General features: G+C 35.5%; 1 protein-coding gene across 1 annotated transcript; it reads right to left on the reverse strand.

Annotated features, from left to right (window-relative positions):
- Nucleotides 1-2,049: 2,049 nt before the first annotated feature.
- LOC122141035 (CD209 antigen-like protein A) lies at nt 2,050-4,847 on the reverse strand. Its single transcript, XM_042746834.1, has 5 exons — nt 4,834-4,847; nt 4,552-4,760; nt 2,563-2,690; nt 2,293-2,402; nt 2,050-2,184 (listed from the first exon to the last, which is right to left on the reverse strand). The coding sequence occupies exons 1-5, from the start codon at nt 4,845-4,847 to the stop codon at nt 2,067-2,069; spliced, it is 579 nt and encodes a 192-aa protein (XP_042602768.1). The 3' UTR covers nt 2,050-2,066.
- Nucleotides 4,848-17,507: the final 12,660 nt, after the last annotated feature.

A 17,507-nucleotide genomic window follows, 5' to 3' on the forward strand; every position in this document is an offset into this window, starting at 1 on the left:
CACGCAGTAGTGTTTTTGGTCACGAATCCCCTTTAAATACGCAGAGACAGATAACAACGAAAATCTATCAGATATCAGTGGTAAACCATAAAAGTCCTTCTTGGATTCTTTAGGGTCCCCGTGATCCCTTAAGGTCCACACACTGGCTGGAGATAAGACAATTCTCCACAGACCCCTACAGGTGAACACGACCCCCTAAGCGCCTCAGCAAGAACACAATTCTAACCAAAGTTTTCAAGTCTTTGTCATCATAATATAATGACTACTGTTGCAATTTGAAGACCAGTTTACCAATAATCTGCACAAAGAACCTTTACAATGGAACACCGAAACATGAAAAGTTTTCCGACCTTCATGAGATCCTGAAAGTATATAAGAAATGTTTTATGTGAGCGTACAAACTTTTTAGTTAGCTTGGAACACCTGTGCCCTGGGGGGCAGGCGGGGTGAAGGTACCCAACGAACAAATGGTACTTCCAGTCTTCCAGGTCCCACTCTATCTTTTTGTTTGGCTCCACGAGGAGATCACAGCCAATTGGTTTTGGTGTCTCTGCAGTGGCAAATTGCGAAGTTTTCCTGAAAAATACGGGCTTCACAAAGCCTTAATTTCAATAATGAAATAATTTCATCACAAGGGATCCTTACTCAAGGCCTTGATGAAATAAACCACAAAAATATCACATTAGTGTAATTGTCAAGGAGCCTTTTTAATCATTTTTTTTCACACATCAAAAAGTTCACTTTCCGTCTACGTTATGGTTTCACACAAATCTATTTTTCCACTCTCTCTGTCCCTCAGAATTAAACTCTTTTTCTTTTGTACTTCTTAATGAAAAGTTAATTCAACCAAAAAGGAAAATTCTGTCATCATTTACCCTTATGTGTAACTAAGGTATTGTAATATTTTGACTTACTACTTTTGACTGTAGAAGTAATTAGATCACCATAATTTATTTGAAATCATGTGACTGCTAACGCTGGATGTAAAAAAAAAACTAGCAGTTTGTTAAATGTACTATTAAGATTATTACATTTCAAAAAATCCAATTAATGAACAATCAATCTCCGCACACCTGACGTCAATTGATAGGTGTGTAGAGAGACAAAGACCACAAAGATCAAAAACTCAAGGAAAAAGAAAACAATTCCTGCACACTGTTTAATTAGTGCAGAAGTATCAAAAGGTTTAATGACATGGGAGAACGCCGGCGGATCGTGGGTCAGCATCGTTTAAGAACTACGACGGTATCTGATCGTCCTTCGAACCTTTGACTTCTGTAAACGATCTGGTGTAAGATTCTCTCTCGTGATCAGCTGGATGTTCATTTAGGTCATTATGTAGATCATGATCTGATCATTCTGACTGAATCACTCGAGTTGGCAAACATCTTGCACTTGGGGTTTTTTGCTTTAATAAGACACTCGACGAAGGTCTAGTGTAACAATGCCTGAAGAAGAAGCGGCTTGGCTTCGAAAGGTCACGGGTTCACTAAGGTCGATACTAGACGTGAACTTCTCCTCGTCTCTCCCTACGTGCTCTGTATCCCCCCACCGCCCACATGTGCCTGCTGTACGCAAAAATATTGAAAAACTGAAATAGGAACTTTATTTTTTATGTTGCTGCCACAACAGTTTCCTGTACCACGTGTTCTTTCTTCATGTTGAGAATGAATAAAGCTTTATTATTTGGTCACTACACTATGAAAACCCTTTTTCTTTTGCAAGTTTTCATAGGAAATATTATGAAAGCTTGTCTTCCCCTGCACTTACTCAAGGCCTTATTACATTACTCCCAACCCTAGTATTTCCTCATAATTACAACAGTTATACTTTAGTTTACAGTGTCTTAATAATATAGAAGAAGCTATAACAGTATATCAACTAACTTGTTGATATACTGAATAAAAAACAAACGGGAAATGGGAAAACAGGATCCATGTGCAGTCATAACATTTATTCAAACAAACAAGATAAATGTAATGGGATCATTACCATACATTATATTTCAATTTTCATAATGCACTATATACATATTTATTGAAATGTGTCATTTAAGAACACTCTTCTTACAGATCCATTTTAGACATATAATCACATGAAAAATCAGCCCATCCTGATGAACGATTAATAGCACAGTCTTCCTCTTTTCCCCGATAGCTGTTTGGCTCTCCAGACGCCCAGAACCTGCATCAACAGATCAGCGTTAGTTCAGAGCTGCTTTCTGTGTGATATGATACTGACTGAGACAATCATTTATTACATAAAAATCAGTTCAGTTCAGTGATTTCTCACCCAGAGGTAAGTGTGCTGCCATCAACCCATTTCCATCTGCCCTCCACTTCAATATCAGTCAGACCAATCCAGAAAAGATCAGAAATACCAGAAATGTTCTTCACAAAATCCTGAGAAGTGAAACAATAACATGATTTATAAAATGAGCACTGACACATTTCAGCACATTATCTTTCATTTAAAAACTAAACACCACTCACACACACACACACACACTCACGCACACACACACACACACACACACACACACACACACACACACACTCTCACTTGTTCCTCTGTGTTGTTGATGATGATCAGATCTGCTCCTCTCTCTCTACAGTATCTTCTGCTCTCAGTCCAGCTCTTCTTCTCAGAGGAAATGAAGTAAAGACTGGATTGATAGTACTTCCATCCATCTATAACACAACCAGATAAGATATGAACTAAACTTTGATCCACATCAAGTTACTGTAAAATGGTTGTTAGTTGTAGTGGTGTATATATTCTAGTAGTTGTTTTATAATATGCTGTTTATGACTTTATTAATCATTTGTCTCGTTTGATAGCTAATCTTTTTCTTATGTCACTAAATCAGTTATTGTAATTATTATAGGACTGTTTATTACAGTTCTTCTCGATTGCTAACACACTATAACTGATTCATTTATCCCAACTTTCCAAACCATTCATTAAGTTCTCAAAACAAAGACGTTTCTCAAAACCTTTATCATTTCACCTGTTTTCAATTTTATCAGCTTTTTCTGCTGAACTCTACACAAACATGCCCTCATTTTCAACAGGTTTAACCATGTTCTCATTCAGAAAACACAAGCACACAATATAATAACCTCAAGCATCACTATATGAACTCAAACAGCACATATTTATATATGTGTAAATATTAGTAACAAAACTGATGAGACACCGGTCAGAATCTCAGGATAATATGAACATGAACACATGTGATTATGTGCTTTGGTAAATGAATCCTTGTGGTGGGAGACAAAGAGGAAGAGGAGAGGAAAAGAAAAATGAAGAGAACGGGGTCGAAGGACATTTGTTCCTGTAGAAATACAAAGCTCTATAGTTGATCATGTTGCATGGAGTGACCTACAGACTCATCTAGAGGGTTTTACACTACTTACACTTACAGTATAATTTCAGCACATCGTCGCTGTTCTTTAAGATGAGAGAACTTTTCACTGTTCTGTGTAGTAAATACTGTACACCCGCAAACTCATAACTGTTGGACTGATTTGTAGCAAAGGACTTCTTACCTGTATTTTTGCAGGACTGAGAGACAACGTCTAGGAGAGGCAGAGAAAGTCTAGAAGACTAAGAAACTGATAGACTAAAGACTAATAAACTGCTGAGTATTGAAATGAAACTGGTTCTGTGTCTATTGTGTCTCCCTGGGTTGGCCACTAGAGGTCTCACTTCCCCTTATTGTCATCTTCGTCAGAAACTTCATTTCCCACTAGCCTTATCTGTTCATCACTGTTCATATTGTCACCACTTACCTGTTTGCACCTGTCTTTAAAAAACCCTGGTTGTTTTGTCATTGTTACGGAGTCCTTGTTGCATGTCACCCTGCTTTTTCCGGGTTCCCTAGTGGATGTTCGGTGTTTCGTGTTTTGGACTGTTAATGTCACCCTGGTTTGGTGCTTTTGTTTGTGTTTCTTGTTTTGGACTGATTACTTGACCATTGCCTGGCTAAGTGTTTTTGGATTCTAAAACACTGCAAATCTGTGTGCGTTTCGCGACACTGAAGGATGCGAATTATTTATTTATTTGTTACTGTAAGTAAATGACTGCATACTTGATTTTCTTCATAATTAGCTTTTAACTTTTCTTGTTTTCATCTACTGCAATATCTCTTTACAGTAGGTAATGAAAATTAACTTTTCTAAAGCTTATTGCTGGGTTTTTTCCCTCTATGCTGCTATACTGTAAGAGACATTGACCTGCAGAATCACTGATTGATTCCTAAAAGGAGGTTTTAGTCACTGCTTTTTAAATTCATCAAACTAGTCTTCACTAAGCAGTGAAGTAGTCTGTTTACTAGGCACCGTGTACTGTATTATATTCATTTGACTTCCCTAAATTATTATTAATAATTATAGACATGACATAATTAATTATATAATTATATCACATTATATCATTATTATATTATATATTATACATAATTATAGCCACATGACAGATCCAGTTCACTCCACTTTAAAAACGGAGTCTGCTATGAAGCAAGTTAGTGGTTAGACTGAAGAAACTTACCTGCTAAACGTTTCTGAAGTTCATTTCTTTCTGATTTTAACTGGTCTCTTTCTTCTGAGAGGTTGGTGATCTTAGTTAGCAGCTGCTGTCTCTCTTGTGTGTAGTTTGTGCTCTTTGTATAGATGTGGACACACAGCACTATGACTGCAGTCAGCAGAAGAACACACAGCAGCACCCAAACACACACCAGCTGCTCTGGAGCTTCTGATCTTCACACCATCACTTCCTGAAGATGATAGATATGATGTAACTCTCTTCCCTTCCTCATATCATACGACTCACATCTTCTGGAACATGTGAACTGTAGACTAACTTTACCCCTTGTCAGATGTTTATTAGTGTTGTTTTTGTCCTTGTGTTTTTGTGAGTAAATGCAGAGGAACAGTTCACCCAAAAATAGTTTCCTGATTATTTACTCATCCAAGATTCACTGTATATGACTTTCTTTCTTCAGCCGAAGATACATTTTTGGAGGTTTTGGAGGAAAACGTGAACGGGACACAACATGACACAAAAATCCGTATTTAGGCAGCTTTAAATTAATCCACATGACCCCGGTTGACAAATAAGTGTCTTCTCTAGCAAAACAATCAGTCATTTTCAGGAAAAATAAATAAATAAATAACACCACATTATTTACAAATGATGCTAATTTTTTGGCTGAACTGTTCCTTTAATCTCAGTTACCTGTGTGTTGAGATGTTTGGGGTTTGCTGTGTTGAAGTCTTCTGTGTCTTTATTAAATTTCATTTCTCTTACAGCCTCTGCACTGATGTAGATATCAACAATCCTTTCTATTCGGTCTTCTGAGTCCATTATTGAACCTTCATCCACACTAGAATTCACAAGATATTTATTGTGCAGTTGAAATGGTTACAGTCATATATATATATATATATATATATATAGATAGATAGATAGATAGATGGAACATAATTTTAAAATAAAGCTTATAATTCATACATTGAACTATCTACTGAAATATATTCTTGATTAATCTCAGTTACCTGTGAGTTCAGAAGACTGGATTCTCGTCGCGTTGAATCTGTGATCTCTTTTTTTCTGACTTTACCTCTTACAACATCCACATATTCTTACACATGATCAATGTTGTTTCATCTTCTCTGCATATTTTCTGAGTTTTACCCTTTTCTGTATTTTCATTTACACTATCTGAGTGTTTTCAGTGTCAGCAAACTAACACTAGTTTCTCTCTGTCCTGTAGTGGACTGTGTTGTGTTTCTCAACTGTTTGTGTGGCAAGTATCTATGCAGAAAGGAAGTGTTTTTTGGAAATACTTCAAGTATTTATGTAAAAAGGGAACTTCAACAGACATTGTTCAACACTTGTCGTTAGACCTAATAATTACGCATTTCCATTTGAGTGATTGATGATGGACAGCAAATGCATTATGAGACACTATATAAATGTTTGAGTGAAATATTGTTTTTTACGGAAGTTCTAAGCGGCCATGCATTATAATTTTTTTTTTTTTTGTTGTTTTTCCCTCGTTATAACGACTTAATTTTCTCGTTATCTCGACATAACGAAGGTCGTTTTATCGTTATAACGACTTAATTTTCTCGTTATCTCGACATAACGAAGTTCGTTTTCTCGTTATAACGACTTAATTTTCTCGTTATCTCGACATAACGAAGTTCGTTTTCTCGTTATAACGATTTAATTTTCTCTAAGAATTTACAAAACTGCGCCAGCAGGTGGCACTATAGACCTGAATATAACTGATGGGGTGTTGTATACTATCCACTTTACTGTACGCGGACCTTCCTCGTGATCGCTATTAATTTGTGCAGTCTTGTTTATTACTGACATTTAATTAATTCATAAATGTTAAATGCTTGAATCAATATGAATATTTTGTGTATTAAGTTCCTGCTAGATGCATGAGTTTCACAAACGCATTCTGTTTCATCAATAACTGCTTATTAAAATCAAGGTTGACATCACTGTATTCTGTTTGCACCAATATATATTATATTTGTGCTTCTTTTAGGCTCATGATTAATTTAAATTTAATTTTAATTTAATGATTAGGTAGTTAATAAGCGGAGATGTTCTGTTTATCTACAGTAGGACGGGATTTAACGATGTAGGCTGATGTGCTTCTTTTCCTTATTACTAATCTTTATTGTTAACCATATTGATGAGAAATGTGATGTATATGTAAAAATCCATAGGCTAATTTAATTCAGTTTTGTTCTGTAATGTTGTAATGGTTTTTTTCTACACACATACACTACACGTACACATGAACGCTCTTTTCAAACAGAAGCTTATAACACACATGATATCTGCCACATAATGACTACTACAAATTACAAATTATATATAATTTTATTTCATATTAAAGTGAAAATTAAAAGTGAGTTTAATCCAAGCAGCTCTAATGGCACGGGTGTTGCCATTTAAACATGTTAATTACAAAAAACAAAACGTTCGTTGTACTGTCTCTGGAAAAATCAACAGTGATTGATCAGCCTTTATTTATACAGTATTGTAGACGTTATTATTACCTAGGCGAAGCAAAATTTGCTGAAATATAGGCTACAGTAAGAGCTCCTGCATGGCTGTCCATCAGATGCCTGTCAAAGTTGAGTTTGTTACTATAGCAACAGTTAAAACTTTCATGTCGGTTATAACGAGGGAAAACAAACTTTCGTTATGTCGAGATAACGAGAAAAATTAAGTCGTTATAACGAGAAAACGAACTTCGTTATGTCGAGATAACGAGAAAATTAAGTCGTTATAACGAGAAAACGAACTTCGTTATGTCGAGATAACGAGAAAATTAAGTCGTTATAACACGAGAAAACAAAAAAGGAAAAAAATTATAATGGATGGCCGCTTAGAACTTCCGTAGTATTTAGCTGAACATCTCTAAAACAAAATTCTTTAACTAAACACAGAATCTGTTTGTGGTGGATGCAGAAGATGCCCCATCCTCACTCTTGAAAGACACCAGGGTCATCATTTCACAGAATGATAACTGTACAACAGAATTATTTCTCTTTTTTAAGAGTCGTGTTATTACAGGAATGATAAAGAACACTGCTCATTAAAAAAAAGTACATTTACTAATATTTAGTATATTTCACTGAAAAAAATATTCATTGAACTTTCCTTAAAAAATGTAGTAATCAATTTATTTTAGCTACATTTAAATAAATTTAGTTAACTAACTTTCAACATTTTGTTCTATTTAAATGTAACTAAAATAAATTGTTTGCACTTACATAAAAAAAAACAGTGTACATAAGTCTTTCATAGTAAGCCTACATTAAGCTTTTTTTATCTTATAACTTTTACTTAGGGCAAAATATATATTTTTAGTGTATTTGCTAAAAAGATTCAAAAACCGCGCCTGTTTTCTAGTCAGACCCTTGACGTCAGCCCGTCCAATCACAGCTGAGCTGAGCTCAAAGAGTCACGAAAAACAACAGGTAAGCATTTTAAGCTTCTTTATTCCTATTTAAAGAGCTTTTGGATGTTTATGATTTATTGTCGTATCTTATTATTTGAAGATTAAACAGCTAAGCAACGCTAATGTTTTAGCTAGCAAACATCACGACTTGTAACCACAACTCACGAACTTTGTAGCGTTCCATGCAAGTCACGCCAAACTTCATGAGCGCAAGGAATTGTAGCTAGAGTATTAAATTTATTGCAACGTTATATTGTCCTAAAGTCTATTTCTCACTGTGTACCACTTGCATAAACACCGCATCCGTAGGCAATATTATCCGTAGGGGCTGACATTGTTGTTTCGCGGTCTATGTGACGTCAGAGCTCGGAACTGAGAGTACATCGATCTAGTACGAGTTCACGGTTGGGGAGTCACGGGTTTGACTGCTGTTCCAGTGCACTTTTTAACGGGTAGAAGGTTGGGAAAACACAGGTTATGGGTTGCCTGGAACGCGGCATAACACGACATGACATCAAAGTTATCAGCAGCAAGTGTTAAATATGCAGTGTTTTACACCACAGTTTGTCAGTGGGAAAATAAAAAATATTTTTTGTGCTTTTCTCAGTCAGACACAGACAAACAAGTCCGGTGATTTTTTGTCTTTTAAACCAGAAAGACGGCTGACAGACAACCGACACTCGCACCGTGGAGAAACAGGTAAGACAAACCCACCCATTCACTATATTACTATAAATACTCTTAGAATAAAACAGACTAATATGTAAAATCTCTTTAACCTGTTTTAACCAGACCCCCCATTATGGGACTCACAGCTGAAAGTGCCCTACCTAACTTAAAATTGTAACACATTTCCTTACTTCAGTATGTTACACACATAATTTTAGTTGTCTTTGGAAAGAAGGCCCTTTGGGCTTGACTTTTTATCAACCAGAGTTGATAATGCTCAAAAATATTAAAAGTTATAGACACTGAAGTGCCTTGAAAATTTTTTCCCCACACTGATTTTTTTTAATTTGATATAAAATTACATGAAATCAGCCCTGGAGCAATCTAGAAAAGTAATGGGTTGAAAGTCACACGTCTCATGAGTTTCTATTTCAAATCTGAGAAGTTACCATGAAAAATTAGATTCCTGCAACCATTTTTCTGAGACTATGTCTAGAAACCCCCCACCCCCCAAATATCAAAAATATTTACCAACTGTATTGAAGGGTTCTACAAACTATTTTAGTCATTAAACATACCACTGCATCGTTTTTCAATTATAAAACAGTAGACAGAAAGTTAGACATCATATAAGTGATTTTGTTTTGACCACTAGAGAAAAATACAATAAGCATAATTTTATTAAAAATAAATAAAAAATAAAAAAAGATTTAACTTTGTATGCCAATTACTGAACATACTGAGATTGCTAGAAATGCAGCATTTACACTCACCTAAAGGATTATTAGGAACACCTGTTCAATTTCTCATTAATGCGTTGCTTCAATGCATTAGGGGGTGTGGTCCTGGTCAAGACAATCTCCTGAACTCCAAACTGAATGTCAGAATGGGAAAGAAAGGTGATTTAAGCAATTTTGAGCGTGGCATGGTTGTTGGGTGCCAGACGGGCCGTTCTGAGTATTTCACAATCTGCTCTGTTACTGGGATTTTCACGCACAACCATTTCCAGGGCTTACAAAGAATGGTTGTGAAAAGGGAAAAAACATCCAGCATGCGGCAGTCCTGTGGGCGAAAATCCTTGTTGATGCTAGAGGTCAGAGGAGAATTGGGCCGACTGATTCAAGCTGATAGAAGAGCAACTTCGACTGAAATAAACCACTCGTTACAACAGAGGTACTGCAGCAAAGCATTTGTGAAGCCACAACCGCACACACCTTGAGGCGGATGGGCTACAACAGCAAAGACCCCACCGGGTACCACTTATCTCCACTACACAAAGGAAAAAAGAGGCTACAATTTGCACGAGCTCACTGGACAGTTGAAGACTGGAAAAATGTTGCCTGGTCTGATGAGTCTCAATTTCTGTTGAGACATTCAGATGGTAGAGTCAGTATTTGGCGTAAACAGAATGAGAACATGGATCCATCATGCTGTGTTACCACTGTGCAGGCTGGTGGTGGTGTAATGGTGTGGGGGATGTTTTCTTGGCACACTTTAGGCCCCTTAGTGCCAATTGGGCATCGTTTAAATGCCACGGCCTACCTGAGCATTGTTTGTGACCATGTCCATCCCTTTATGACCACCATGTACCCATCCTCTGATGGCTACTTCCAGCAGGATAATGCACCATGTCACAAAGCTCGAATCATTTCAAATTGATTTCTTGAACATGACAATGAGTTCACTGTACTAAAATGGCCCCCCACAGTCACCAGATCTCAACCCAATAGAGCATCTTTGGGATGTGGTGGAACGGGAGCTTCGTTGCCCTGGATGTGCATCCCACAAATCTCCATCAACTGCAAGATGCTATCCTATCAATATGGGCCCACATTTCTAAAGAATGCTTTCAGCACCTTGTTGAATCAATGCCATGTAGAATTAAGGCAGTTCTGAAGGCGAAAGGGGGTCAAACACAGTATTAGTATGGTGTTCCTAATAATCCTTTAGGTGAGTGTACAATGAATTCTGGTCATATAGTCAATTATCACGTGTTGATGTGCTGATGGCCAGTTGTAGAGATGGTAATCATAGAGATGCGCCATAAAGTCAATAATCCCACTCTATTCATATAGACGGCGTTCACATTAATAAAGGTGATTACACAGTAATAGCGAGCTGATTTGCACTCAAACAGATGGTAATCATGCAGATGCAGGCACATTCAAAATAAAACACACTCACACACACCGTAATATAATTGCATATTTAGCAAGAATTCACATGATGAACATATTTAGCTATAGCTTGATACACATAATCTCTCCGATCAGAAAACTATAATGACGGCAATAGTCGAGCGTTACAGGCTAGTTCTCAAGGAGTTTTGTCTTCCTTTTACTGATTATTTCAGGTTAAAGCATGATTTAAACAGATACAGCACATTCACACGCAATCGCTGTCGCAATAATGCATTCAAACTAATGTAATTTTACAGTGCTGCTTCGTCTGTAACTGATTTTGAAATCTATAAGAAATGCATCGATCTGTAGATAAAATAACTGATGAAAATGTACTGTTATTTTCATCACAAAGAAAATTTGCACAGCAGAATGCAGCAATTATACCTTTTAATGCTGACAATGTTATTAGTTTGGCGTATGGTAGGAAAAAAAGTTTGCACACATAGCCAATCCCCTTTGAAACTCTCCTGTTATTTTATTTATTTATTTATTTTTATAGGCTACGTTATGAACATAACATTTCAGCTTTATCCACGGAGCGAGTGCGGAGCAGTGAATAGTGGTATCAGTGAGCGCGGAGTGGAGTGGTTATTAAATGCTCGGAGCGCAGAGGGGAAATTGTAGCTGCTCCACTCTCACATACTCTGCTGGCGATTGAGAGATGTTTCGCCCTAGAAATGAACAAGACATAATTGATATAAGAAATAAAAATAAATACATAACCTAAACCAGCGGCATAACGAGATGAAAATATAGACTAAAATATATTTACACTTGCTCTGTCCTACGTCCATGACACTGACTCACTGCAGAGCTGCCAGTTTTAATCTGAACAGCTCTTAAGGCTGAGTTGATGGATGCATTATGGGCTAGTATTAAAAATAAATTAAGTCAAGTAATTTTATTTATTTATTAATAAATAAAATAAAGGTCTTTCCAGCATTAAGGTAATAACATTACTGCTTTTTTAATCATCTTGTTTCAGTTATAAATTTGACTGGTAAATGATAAAGAATTATATTAAAACTTGTTTTGAACAATTTCTTTGTCATTTAAATTTTGATTTTAAGTAGGGAGGCAAAAAAATTCAATTTAAATCGTAAATCAGATTTTTTTTTTGTGAAAAAAAAAATTTTAAGTAGGGAGGCAAAAAAATTCAATTTAAATCGTAAATCAGATTTTTTTTTTAGTTTAGTTTTAGTTAAGGCAACTTCCTCTGAAATTAAGTTATAATAACTAATAAACTTTATTGCACAGTAATCAACATTTGAAGTGGATCAAACCTTTCTTTAAAGTTGTTTTAAAACCAATATGTCCTAAAAACCTGTTCTGCAAGTATGAAACCCTCATAAGACATTGTGCATATGAAAGAGCAAGAGATTCACACCTTTATCTCAACCCCCACAAGCTATACAGAACTACCCCCAGCCCCCTCGAGCTGAACTGACATTCGGTCTGTTTTTTTGGCTGTGAGGACCGGTGTATGTGTGTCATGAGACTAGGGCTGAAACATGCCTGCACTCACATCCAGCCCTTCTCTTTTTATTCATTATTTTCTCGCAGCCCATATTATTATTTTCACTAGACCAAAAGAATAACAAATTATCAATTGATATTTTATTCATTATTTTTGAGAAAATCGTAGACGTTTGTGAACGTAGACGTTTGAGGCAGGCTTTAAGACCAAGCGGAATCCTCCGTCAGCTGCTCCCGCTTCACAGCGAGCACGAGCTCTAACTGACCCAGCTTCACCGTCCACGTTTGGATTTTATCAAATCAGTTTGAGGCAAATAAAACTTACTGATCATGAGCCCAACATTTAGCAAGGCGGGAAAACAATCAGTCTACCTGAAGGAAAACGTATTTCATTAAGCTAATGCTGTTAAATAGAGTAATAATAATAATAAAAAAAACAAAATAAAAAAAAAAAACAGTGTTAGGCTATTCTTAAACTTGGAGCTCATTATATTGAAGTACAAATCCAAGACACCAGAAGCAACCTACACTCTGTCTTCTTTCATTGAAAAGTATGCATTTTTATTTATTCACAGGCTATGTGGTTGAAATAATATTTTAGTTTGAAAACTTTAAGTGCCATTGTTTAAAAAATAAATGCATCATAGAAACATGTCATACACCTTCAGTGGTTATGCTTTAAATCCAATGGACACTGGGACATAGGCCTATATTATTGTACATTAACAAATATCTGGATCGTCCCTAATTTTCTTAAAAAGTCAATACTTATTTTCTTCAAGAATAAACATTATAAATAAAGAATAAAAGAAGGGCCTCTATTAGTCCTTATTTTCCATTTCTGAAGTTTAATTTGCAACTCTAATGATGATGTGATTCCCCTGACAGTTGGCACAATTCCTCAAAAAATAAAATAAAAATAAAAACCTTGTTAGAAGCTATGTGAGTGATTTAATTGTTTTAAAAAAGAAAAAAAAAAAAAAAGTGTGTGCTTGGTTTCCCCGAAATGGAGCTCGTAAAAAAAATGCTCGTAAAAATGATATGATGAAAAAGTCAGGATAACATATTATTAATTCATAGAAATAAATTTAAGCAATTAAAAACCTTTTTTAAAAAATACCATATTCAACTTGAATTTCAATACTATAAATTGACTTTAAAATCTTAAGGAGTTTATAAGTTGAAATGGTAAAAATGTCCACAGTGCATCTGTAAATAGGCCTAAATGACTCCCTCTTGTTATCTTTTATAGTATCTGAAGACCTTGGATTGCATCTTAGCATAACAACTAACAATATATTTGACTTTTTTTAAAATTCCTGTATATATATAATATGTGACGCAACCTTTATCAATCAAAACATTTGAAATCGTCCACAGCTGAGCATCGCGGAGGCAGCTTGAGCATGCGGTAGTGAATGTGATGCACAAAGTCATTTTTTCAGATTGCAATGGAAAAATAAAGCTGGATAAAATTATAGCTACACGAAACTTGTAAATAGTTAACAACATAGCTTAGATTAGGGCCCATACTCTGTTCCTAAGTATCAATGTAAATTGTTAGCTCCACAATAACACATTTTTTAACCGATTATCACCTATTTTCGTTTGCTGCATTTTTTTTAAAACACGCTAAAAAATAATTACATTTGTGAAGAGTTGCATTTTATTACATTTAGAAATAATAACGGCAGGCCCTAATAATGCTATAGGCTAATGTACCAACAGGATCATTTTTTTAGTTGCTCTTCACTTTACAACAAATCTGTTTAAATTTAGCAAATTTATCAGACACAGAACAAGAAATGACAAAGATGATACTTTCTAAGGATTCATAATCTACTATTGCAGTATATAATAAAATATAGGCTTATAAACAAAACAAAAGTAATAATTTAAAAATAATTTAAAGCGATAACCAGTGGGTTGTTAGGATATCTCTCTCATTCGGGACAATTCCAAACATGTTGCCCATTTGAAGCTAAACTCTTTTTTTCATGAGGTTAAAATAGGCTTTGGATTTCACACGTGTTTTCAGTATCGACGGAAAAAAAAAGAAAAAAAAAATCATAATGAGTAAAAACGATGCCCAAAGTTGCCCGCTGCTCGCTATCCGCATGGCTCCGTGAACGACCTGCTGTTTCCAATGAATATGTTCGTGTGAGGCACCAGGCGCGATCAAAGTCACAAATCACAATTTTTGGTCACACAGTAAAGGCATAATCACAAAAATGCAAAGTGTTAGCAGTTTGAAATAATCAAGAATAATACCAGAGTAATAAGAGTATTATTTGTAAATGCTGGACCGTTCTCATTTCGCTCTGCAAATGGAACCTGAAGGATTTTTTTTTTTTTTTTTAACCAAGAATGAACCGAAATCTAAAACATTTTACTAATTATAATGTAAATGTAACACTTTACTAATACAAAATACAAAAAATTTAAACTTCAATTCAACTTCAATTTATTTGTATAGCACATTTATACACAACTTAGTTGCCCAAAGTGCTTCACAGTGTAGAAATAAAAACACAGTAGGACACAACAATGTACAAGTCACAGAAATTAAACAAGGAGCTACTTAAAAAGCACAAACTCAACAGATAAGGTCTTCAGCTGAGGGACCTAAAGACCTCCACTGATGAAGCATTGTCGAATATACAAGACGGGGGGAGATTGTTCCCACAGTTTAGGGCCTGCTACTGAGAAGCACCGATCACCCTTTTGACGTCTTTTTGGACTGAGGAGTAACTAGCAACAGTTGATTGACGATTCTTAAAGACCTAACTGACAATGTAGGGCTCTATGAGATTGGAAATATAATTGGAGACAAAATTATTAAAAGCTTTAAAAAACAACAGTAGAAAATCTTGAAATCAATCCTAAACTTGACTGGTAACCAATGAAGAGAACGCAGCACCGGAGTGATGTGCTCTCTTTTTTTTGGTGCCCGTCAAAACGGTCTAGCTGCAGCATTCTATACAAGCTGCAGACCCGTGAACAGTTGTCGGTGGCTGATCCCTACATAGAGGGAGTTACCGTAGTCCCAGTCAGCGCAGAAGAAATAAAAGCATGAACAACAGTCTCCAAATCATTTCTAAAACTAAGAAAAGGTTTAAGCTTAGCAATAATTTTAAGATGAGAAAAAAACTACTGCTAACAATTACTAATATAAAAACTTTTACATCCGTATATAAGGTCTTTCTTTACATTTTGAATGATGAGTAGACTGTAGCCGTAAGACTATCCTAGTTTTTTAATGCCTTTTAAGGATGTTATGTATATATATAATGTATATTGCTGTTTTACGTCTTCCTTTCATTTTACAATTACATTTCATTTCGCAATCCGTCCCCTTCTGCGCCACGCTGGCGGTAGTTTCACAAATGATTTTAACACTGACTTGGGCGGCGGCGGTATTACCCATTTTGGATGTCTACCTACTGTATGTCCTAATGACCAAACTGGTATGGAAGGCCCAAAAGGGCCAAAAACGTGTGAACTTAGTGGTTAACGCGGGTCATTAACGCGTTAACACGTAATTACGCTGTTAACACGGTCATTTTGCGTGTTAACCACGTTAATTGCATGTTAACACGTACCTACATTTTTTGGACATTAGCAACAGCCAACTGGTTTAGTGCTCGTCTTCAGAAACAGAGTAACCTAACTAAGATTTCGCTTGTAAATACCCGTTTTTAATGTGAAACATACATGTTGAACATTTTTTTTCTCAGAACTATTAGGCTACAACTAGCCTACATAATAATAACTACAGCATTACATCTTTAAATGGGCTATCCTATTAGACATATTTGTTATGTTCAAGCCCTGAAAGTCATGACTTTATTTCACAATCACAATAGAAGTTGTGTTAAGGATAATTACACATTTTCCTATCAACATAGTATTTTCATGGTACAATCCTAGCTTGTAGCATAAAGTCTAAAGCATCCTTTTTATAAGATTTAACCACTAATGCTTTATTTTGTTCGAGGAGAGCCCCTTCCTGACTAACACATTAACGACGCTTATGAATCTGAGATAGTGCATTAAGTCCGTTTATATGACTTATTACAGGTGTTTACGCATTTCTCTCACCCCAAAGAATTGACATACCAATACAATAAAAAACAATGCAGCAAATATTTACTTTTTATATACCCAATTTCTGAACTTAATTGACCACATGTACATCTGCTGCCTAGAAGTTTTCTACACCACAAATATATACTTACCGTTGCCATGATGAAAATCATTATAAATGTTGAACTAATAGTCTTCTCAAAATCTGACAGGCCTCTTCCTATTGCGTGGTGTTGTTTAACAATGGACATACTTGGTCATACACCACAAAATTGTTGTACGGTGACGGATTGAGCCACCAACATTTATCTTTTTCCACTCAATTTATGCACTGGAAAAAAGACACTTCCAAAAAATAAGACAAAAAAAAAATTAAAACAAGATATTTTGCTTGTATAAGACAAAAAAAAACATGCCCATGGAACAAGAAGAAAATCTCTTGGAAAGATTTCTTGAAATCAGAATTATATTAGCATTAAAAGAATCGAGTGATTCTTGAAATTCGCTGGGGGGAAAACTCATTTTTAGTTATATTTATAGTATTGGATGTTTTGTGTATCTAATAAGATTGCTGCCATGCTCAAACATAGTATTTTCCCATCAAAAGTAGCATCTTTTTGTCATTCTGTTCTGTTTCCCAAGTGTATGTAAACTAATTTATAGTTCTATTACTTGTTACACTGTTCTAGATTTTAAGTCCACTCACCTACTTGAACTACGATTAGAAACTGGCATTTTGAGACAAATGTCTTGAAGTTAGCACTTCATGACTCGTATAAGGCAGTGCTTTTTTGCCATGATAAGCCACAATTTAGCATCTCAAGGATTTACCTATTGTTTAAGCTCTACAAAAGTAATACTGTTCTAGATTCAAAGACATTAACTACTTGTTATATAAGACAAAAATAAAAAAATAATGAAAACTAGTCTTGCATTTAAACCAAATTTACATTGGATTAAACAGCAAAAGTCCAGAGGAACTGCCGGGGAAATAGCTTTTTTTCCCAACATTTTGGTCAAATATTTAGGAACTGCAAGATGAAAAAATTAGAAGAATATGTGAGTGAGTCAAGGACAGGGTCCAATATCTGACCAATGTG

Source organism: Cyprinus carpio, chromosome A4 (assembly GCF_018340385.1).
Source record: "Cyprinus carpio isolate SPL01 chromosome A4, ASM1834038v1, whole genome shotgun sequence".
NCBI lineage: Eukaryota > Metazoa > Chordata > Actinopteri > Cypriniformes > Cyprinidae > Cyprinus > Cyprinus carpio.